At 45.8% G+C, this 7858-nt stretch overlaps 2 protein-coding genes and 1 long non-coding RNA gene across 5 annotated transcripts in view; 2 read left to right on the top strand and 1 right to left on the bottom strand.

The window, feature by feature from the left end:
• LOC106942404 (uncharacterized) overlaps positions 1-300 on the top strand; it is a 3504-nt gene extending 3204 nt beyond the window's left edge. The window contains exon 2 of the long non-coding RNA XR_001423624.1: positions 96-300. This is a non-coding gene — a long non-coding RNA (uncharacterized LOC106942404). The remainder of the gene's footprint in view (positions 1-95) is intronic.
• dpy30 (dpy-30 histone methyltransferase complex regulatory subunit) overlaps positions 1-1129 on the top strand; it is a 6402-nt gene extending 5273 nt beyond the window's left edge. The window contains exons 2-5 of the mRNA XM_015025673.1: positions 469-509; positions 580-627; positions 796-938; positions 1016-1129. Coding sequence (XP_014881159.1) covers positions 469-509; positions 580-627; positions 796-938; positions 1016-1088 — 305 coding nt within the window. The 3' untranslated portion in view covers positions 1089-1129. The remainder of the gene's footprint in view (positions 1-468; positions 510-579; positions 628-795; positions 939-1015) is intronic.
• A 165-nt stretch (positions 1130-1294) lies between these two features.
• On the bottom strand, positions 1295-5821 carry psen2 (presenilin 2). Of its 3 annotated transcripts, none has more exons than XM_015025668.1 (11): positions 5711-5821; positions 4616-4749; positions 4358-4545; positions 4157-4298; positions 3647-3714; positions 3345-3565; positions 3179-3277; positions 2882-2941; positions 2715-2807; positions 2522-2637; positions 1295-2128 (listed from the first exon to the last, which is right to left on the bottom strand). In XM_015025668.1, the coding sequence occupies exons 2-11, from the start codon at positions 4745-4747 to the stop codon at positions 1973-1975; spliced, it is 1275 nt and encodes a 424-aa protein (XP_014881154.1). In that variant the 5' UTR covers positions 4748-4749; positions 5711-5821; the 3' UTR covers positions 1295-1972. The 3 variants fall into 3 exon arrangements, with proteins under 3 accessions (XP_014881154.1, XP_014881156.1, XP_014881155.1); XM_015025670.1 differs by lacking the exon at positions 5711-5821 and adding an exon at positions 5415-5699; XM_015025669.1 differs by lacking the exon at positions 5711-5821 and having other exon boundaries at positions 4616-5371.
• Positions 5822-7858: the final 2037 nt, after the last annotated feature.

Here is a 7858-nt window from a genome sequence, read left to right as displayed (position 1 = left end):
GGAGCTAACTAGAGTGGCTTAAAGTCCTACCTTGATCAAAAACTCTGGAAAGAATCATAATTCCTCACAGGGGGTTGATGTAAATATCCATACAGGTCAGCCTGAGTCCAGTTTGAGTGAAAGGAGGCGCGCTGAGGTAAACTTAATCCAGCTGCTGCAGCGCAGAGGCGCCAGCGGTGTGATTGGTCGGCTTTAAATGCAAACTATAAAGCCATCTTCAACATATCTTTCAGGAATAAATCTGCTCTGCCAGTGAAGCGCTCAGAGCGACAGAGACGCTTGCAATCCGGCTTAAAAAAGAAAACAAAATAAAAATAAAACGTTTTAATTTTTTTTAGTTTTTTTTATTATTTTCCTAAAAACATAAACCCTGCAGCATGCTAGTCACGTGATCAAAGCACTGCGTATTTCCGGTCTGAGGATCAGGAGCCAGACCTTCTGCTAAGCAACTGCTGCTCTGCCTTTCAGATCACACAGACCCAGACCAGTCCATGGAGGGACACACACCTGTGAGCCACACACACACACACACACACGGTTTCCATGGCAACAGCTGTCTGAACCTGAATCCTCCTGCAGGTTTCTGAAAACCCTCATGCGGAGTTCGGCCTGACGGAGAACCTGCAGGTAACTCAGTCTCCCAGCATGCTTTGCTTCACTCACCACTCTGTACAGGTTCTGTCCCGTTCCGAGATACTGGATTCAGAACCTTGGGACGGGACAGAGCCACCGACCCGCCTTTGGTTCGGTCCCAGAACCGATGTCTGAGTAACGGGTCGGGTCATTGGTTTCCAGCGGACGGTGGAGAACGAGAAGGCGACTGCGGAGAAGCTGTCCAAGCAGAAGGTGGACCTGCAGGCGCTGCCGACTCGGGCCTACCTGGACCAGACCGTGGTTCCCATCCTGCTGCAGGGCCTATCCGTCCTGGCCAAGGAGAGGTGGGTTCTGCTGCGGGTCGGGTCGGTACCTGCTCCCGCTCGCTGGTTCTGAAGTTGTGGTGGATATTTCTCTCCAGGCCTCCCAACCCTATTGAATATCTGGCGGCGTTCCTGCTGAAGAACAAATCCCAGTTCGAGGAGCGGAGCTAAACCCGTTTTAGAATCCAGAATAAACGTATTAAAAATGGAAACGCCTCATTTATTCAGAACACACCGGTTCTGTTCTGGAGAACGGACCCGATGGGCCGCAGCATCCTGTGAAGCTCAGGATGACTCGGAGGTCAGCTGACCTCTGACCTTTAGCTGGAGGGAGGAAGGGTCATGACCCGAGGAGCAGGAAGTCACTGAGAAGTTAAAAGTTTTGAGTCTGTTCCAGAAAACTCCATTTAATTTGTTTATGTGAAACATTTACAGAAGAACAAGTTAAAAACAAAACATCAACCGGCAGACGTACAGAGGCCCAGACAGGCCAATATTATACAAACACGTACAGGGGATCATATTCATCACTAGGATTTTCTAGGAACCAGACAAATACTATAAAATATTATTTTCTGCTTTTTCTTTGGCAGATCACTTCCTGTTAAAATTATTTAATCCCTTAAATAGTTTAATTATGTAGTAAAATATCTCATTAAGGGAAAAAATTTTTTTTAAATGTTTGAGCCTTATGGGAAACTACAACTCCCATGAGGCTTTTCAACAGGAAGTGTCCAAAGAACCAGACTTCTTGATCTGAGGATTGTGGGTAATGTAGTGGATGTAGTAGTAATAAACTGGTGGCTCCGCCCACTTTGCAGCTCCACGCCTTTAATGGAGCGTCTGTGGGTCACCAGGTCGATGATGCAGAGGCCAGGTCTCAGCCAATCGCAGCGTGACAAACTACATACATCAAACACCTGAGCAGACCACCAGGTAAGGTCACAGAGTGTATGATGTCACTTCCTGTTGCTCAGAGCTGCACAGGAAGTGACCTTTATGCGTCATTGGATGACGATCCAGCAGGCTGATGAGGAAATGGGCAGGGCTTGGTCTCAGATGTAGAACTGGTGATTGGCCAGATTGTCCATGAAGGGCTGAACCAGGAAGTCGGTTGAGAAGTAGAAGATGAGACCGAAGGCGATGGAGATGGGCAGCGCGGGCAGCGCCTTCCTGAAGATGGCCAGGAGCAGCAGGGTGAGGCACAGACCCTGGAGGGAGGGGCAGAGGGGTTGGGGTATGAGAGGGGGGGAAGGAGATGGACAATGAGTCACATGACCGGCTCAAAGTTCTCACACCCCATACCATTTTCTCTCTTCAGCTCATTCTCTCCTAGCTGAAGTCACTAGAGGAGACTTGATGCTGCCATTACCTCTACCTCTCTGACTGGAAGTGCTGCTGGATCAGAGCCTCGCCTCATTGGTTCATTCAGAAAACACAAGACTGAATCCTCAGACTCAAAGTGGCCGACTTAGATAATCTCCTACCACCTGGAGATGACTAAGAAACTTACCTTACATCTGAAACTGTCTTGGCACTCTGAATGACACCAGAAATGATTGATGGAAAGTTTAGTGGAAGGAAAGCAACAGGGCTGAACGTACGATGAGGATGGCCACAAAGCAGGCCAGAGTGGTGTTCCAGTCTCCACCGGTCGCTGCAGCCTTTCCCACCAGGACGCTGTAGAAGATGAAGTCTCCGAGGCCAAGCTTCACCCCGCCTGCACACACACCATCATAATCATCGTCATGGTAACCAGACACCGGCTGAGTTGTGACCTGCAGCTCCTCCACTTACGTTCCTCCTCCAGCTCCTCTTCCGTGACCGGCATCAGCCGTCGGCTTTGAGGCTCCGCCCTCCCACCATTTAGCTCTGCCTCCTCATCTGAACCTGTCGCCATAGAGACACTATTTAGACTGCAGGCTTGGACAGCAGAGCAGGCGTTGCCACTAGCGAAGTCTGACCTGTTTCAGAGCGCTGGCCATCGGCCGGGTTCGCCATCATCACCGTCCATATCATGGCAGCTGCAGAGGAACAGAAATGTTATAACCAATCAGAGCGCTCCAACCACACATCTGGAGCAGACCCGGACCACCCCCCAACTAGACCAGAAGGAGACCCGGACCAGCCCCCAACTAGACCAGAAGGAGACCCGGACCAGCCCCCAACTAGACCAGAAGGAGACCCGGACCAGCCCCCAACTAGAATCGACCTATAATTAGACCTAACCAGACGCAGACCAGATGAGACTCTGGACTTACAGGAGTAGATGAGGGCAGGGAAGATGGGTTCATTGCGCTCCTGAGCTGTCTCCACCAGCATCCGCAGTGGTCCCTTTGGACTGAGGACGGCCACCAGGTCTGCAGGGGAGAACAGTTAGAGGCATCATGACGGTGAGGCAGGAGGTGACGGCGTTCCAGGACTCACCATAGACAGAGATGGCGCCCAGGATGACCCAGGTGGACCACTCAGGGAGATACTTGATGAAGACGAGGGCCATGAGCGCGCTGATGAGGATGAGGTAGGCCTGCTGCAGCTGCAGTGGCCCCTTCCAGTGGATGCACAGCATACCCACGGCGCCGAAGTTCCAGATCACCATGGCAACCGTTGGGTAGTCCACCGCCACGTTGTAGGTACGAAACACCTCGCTGATGGCACAGAAAGGACGAGTCCAGTGATGGACCAGAGTCAGAACCAGGCCGGCTGGGTCCTTCAGAACGGAAACTCACCCCAGGTACATGAAGCTGAACCAGAAGAGCAGCATGAGGGAGGACAGGATGAGCCAGCCATGGATGAACTGAAGCAGAGAAGAACCAGAACTGAAGGCTGAAACGGACCCAGAACATTCAGCAGGTTGGACTGGCTTCTAGTTCAGAACCAAGGCAGCGATTCTCTGCTCCGACCCGGTTACATCAATGTGGATCACAAGCAGAACCAGCTGGACCGTCTGCTGGAGAAATATTGTTTCCTTGTCGGGTTTCCCCTCCGAAAACCTGCTAGCAGCGGCACTAGGGGGCGCTACATCCACCCAAAGTGGTTTTATGTTACAAAATGTTAAGAGTTGACAGGAAATGGAAAAATATAACTTGATGATTCCGAGTTATTAGAAGATGTACTGATGAACACACAAAATCTAAAGAAAAGGCGCCACAAAAATATAGTTAAATGTGTTTATGACGCTGATTATGATGAGTCGGATCAGGTCGATCTGCTCCGGTCCGGTCCGGTCCCAATCCTACCTTGTAGCAGCGGTTCTTGTACAGTACCACCAGCAGGATGGTCATGACCACGATGACGCTGATCATGATGGCGGTGTTGAGGACGGAGTGCAGCAGCCGGCGGCCCACGTCGGGCGTGTCCTCGCTGAACGGCGTGTAGATCCTGCAGAGAGACCGGGTGAGACCAGAACCAGAACCGGGACCAGAACCTGGCAGACCTACAGCTGCTGGGTGGTCTTCTCTGAGTAGAAGCTGACGGACTTGATGGTGGCGACCACCACCGCCATGCACAGCGTGACGGGGACGAACAGCATGATGACGTGCTTGGCGCCGTACTTCAGAGGCTCCTCCTCCTCGTCCTCAGGCTCCGCCCCCGGGTCCGGACCGGCCCGCCCGCCGCTCCGCCCGGCCTGCGAGGGGAGCAGAACCCGTCAGGACCGACACTGTCCTCAAACACGGTCAGCAGAACCGGGCTGGTACCGTTTTACTGTCGGAGTCCTCAGTGGGGCTGAGCTCTGGGTCGGGTCGGTAGGACGGAACCGCAGGGTTCTGGGCCGGAACCAGGGCGGTCCGCTCGTTGTAGAGTTCCTCATCACTGTCCGACACACTCATCACTGCAAACAGAACCAAACAGAACCTGCTGAACCAACAGAACCTACTGAACCTAACAGAACCAAGCAGAACTCAACAGAACCCAATAGAATCTACTGAACCCAACACAACCTGCTCTCGGTCGTGAAACTACAGGTACAATCAAGCAGAACCCAGAACCTGGTCTCGGTACACAAACAGAACGTGTGCTGACTGCTACAGCAGATTCAGATTTATTCGTGTCCCAAATGGGCAATCGATGTTACAGCAAGTATAAAAACTAAAAGACAAAGAGATTAAAAATAAGACCACCAAACATACCAGGACATGAAATACAAACCAATGCATGAAGAGCACAGCAGCGCATTTATTTCATTAGTGACCAACAGTCGCTACAAACACTAATCAGGTGCGAGTCCTGCATTAAAAAGAGATGGAACCAAAGAGCTCCAACCTTTTATAGTAGGAAGTCTGAGCCTGATGCCGGAAGGAAGAAACTGGAACTCGGCATGTAAAGGATGAGAAATATCAGCAATACTGGGTTTAATTTTCCTAATGATGATGTTAAAACATCAAGAATTCACCACATTAAAATCCAGATGAAAGCTAAGAAGTTTCTCGATCCAAATATGAGGCTGGATTGTGTTAAAAGCCGAGAAGTCTACAAATAACTTAGCATGATTTTTACCTTCAAGATGTTGAAAAACACAGTGGCATCCTCAACTCCACAGAACCGAACCAGTACTACCTGCTCCGACAGAACCGATAGGAACAAATCTATGCCGTATAGTGCAACAGAACCGGAACTCTACTGTCTAATCGAACAGAACCGAACCGAACTGGTACTGACTGCCTCAACAGAACCGAACAAACTGACTATTCATGTGTGCCCCAAACAGACTTTTTCCTGAAGCCAACCGAACTCGGATGGTTCCGACCGTCACTCTGGTCGCTTTTTGTCAGAGTAAGTTCAGAAAAACGAACCTGAGCTGAACCGAACTGGTCCTGAACCGAAATTAAGTCCGAGAAATAAACCCGGAAACACAGCGGTCAGCTGATCCGAGCGACGCACGTGATACGTTCACTGACGTCACACCCAACGTGACGCACATGAGAAGAACCGAGAGATTAGTCTTTAAGTAGTAAGACTAATAACAAATGTATTAGAGAACTAATAATAAGAGATCACATAAGCAAACCAGCTTCTACTTTTGTTGGGACAATATATTTAATGATATTTGCTGGAAAGATGTTTGGTTATTGCTGAAGAAATATTTAATAACTAATAAGATTCGAGAAGTGTCTACATAGATGTTATCCTGTTAATAGTAAAATATTTAAATATCACCCTGTTCATTTTGTCACAATTCTGAGGAAACCATCACTCATCTTTTTTGGGACTGCTCTTATATTCAAATATTTTGGAAAGATATTTTTTTACTCCTAAAAAGACATTTGGAAATAGATGTACTGTTTAACTTCAAAACTATTTTATGTGGCTTTTTCTGCTTAGACACACCAAAAAATAAGGTATTTATTATAAATTTAATATTAATTTTAGCAAAATTTTATATCCACAGCTGCAAATTTCTTAAATTTAAACCCAAATGTAATACTTTTTCTGCCTATGTTTCTTCATATTTGTATTCTCTTAAATACTGTACCAATAAAGAATACTACAATTTGTAAAGAATTTCTCATGTAATCTGCCCTGACTGCTGTATTTAACCTCTTCCTATTTGTATCCCTTTCCTGTTTGTAATTTTTGCTCTGTTACCTTCCTTAAGCCTCATTGTTCGTTTAGTTACTGTTTACGTAACTTGTACATATTATTGTAATAAAAAAAATAAAAATTAAAAAAAGGACCGAGAGAAGTAAACCAGAAGGAACGTTCCGGGTGTTTGGCGCCGTCCCAGTGACACTGACTGGCCTAAGAAAACCAACGAGACGTTACGAAATGTCACATTTTGTCTTTTCAGCAACTTCAATGTTTTATCAGTCCAACATTTTTGAAAATAGAAATTGGAAGTGGAGTTGGTTGCTTCCAAAGAAATACCTAAATAATAAAGAGAAATGTCTTACAAAATTATTCACAATGGTTATCCAGGTTGATAAAAACATATTAGAGAAAAGTTTGTTCACCTGCTTTGGGATTGTTATTCTGGAGGGATGCGTCAGGGTTTTTATTCCATCCAAAGAATTTTAATATTACTTTAATGGATAAGGATGGAGAAATGTCAACTAGTTAAAACAGAATTTTTATTGTTAGCTTTTTTTAAATTATTTTTGGTGAATATCATATACACACCTCCAAATATTTACAACAAACGCCTAATTTTTAGATTTGATTATCTTCTATCAATATTTATATAGAATTCCTAAAACTTAGCTCAAATGCTTAGTTTTAGCATTTGAGCTAAACTAAGTTTCTGAAGTTCAGTTGGCTTCAGGAAAAAGTCCGTTTGGGCTACACATGAATAGTCAGTTTGTTCGGTTCTGTTGAGGCCAGGCATAAGCAAACTAAGCAGCCGCTTAGGGCCCTCTAAGGGCCCCTCAGTGGAGCTGATTTTCTATTTTCTCTTTTTTTAGTAATAATTTCTGTCATTATAATATCAAAAACAGACAATTTCACTATGAAGTGATTTGTTTTTACAATAATATATATTTGATAATGTATGTAGAAATCATTTTATTGATAAAAAGAAAAACTAAATTGCTCTGGGGATTAAATATATTCCACTTAAATATAAGTGGAATATTCACCCCCAGCACCTTTTCCATACAATTCTTTAAGGCCTCCAACATCTTGTATCTTGGTAATTTCTTTGTGCTGGTTTACTGAAATATCTTACAATATTCTTCCAGCCAAACTCTCTCCAGGAAAGGGAACAAGATGTTCTCCCCTGTTGCCCACATATCTCCTCCCAGTTCTCCTGCGAAAGCCCACAGTTAGCATCTTTTTCCCATCTTACTTTTATGTTTGTTGCTTTGCTTTTCTTCAAATTTTTTAATCCTGTGTACAATTTAGAAATGTTCGTCCTCAAGGTTGATTCATTTGCTGAAATAAACATCTTAATTATAACAGATTCCAACTCATTTAAATTGATCTTTTTTAATAGTGCCTCAATTGTA

The sequence above is a fragment of the Poecilia latipinna genome, unplaced genomic scaffold, assembly GCF_001443285.1.
Source record: "Poecilia latipinna isolate Pla-1442-1.1 unplaced genomic scaffold, P_latipinna-1.0 Scaffold4250, whole genome shotgun sequence".
NCBI lineage: Eukaryota > Metazoa > Chordata > Actinopteri > Cyprinodontiformes > Poeciliidae > Poecilia > Poecilia latipinna.
Note: the sequence above shows the minus strand (reverse complement) of the source record. Positions and strands in the feature narration are given on the sequence as shown.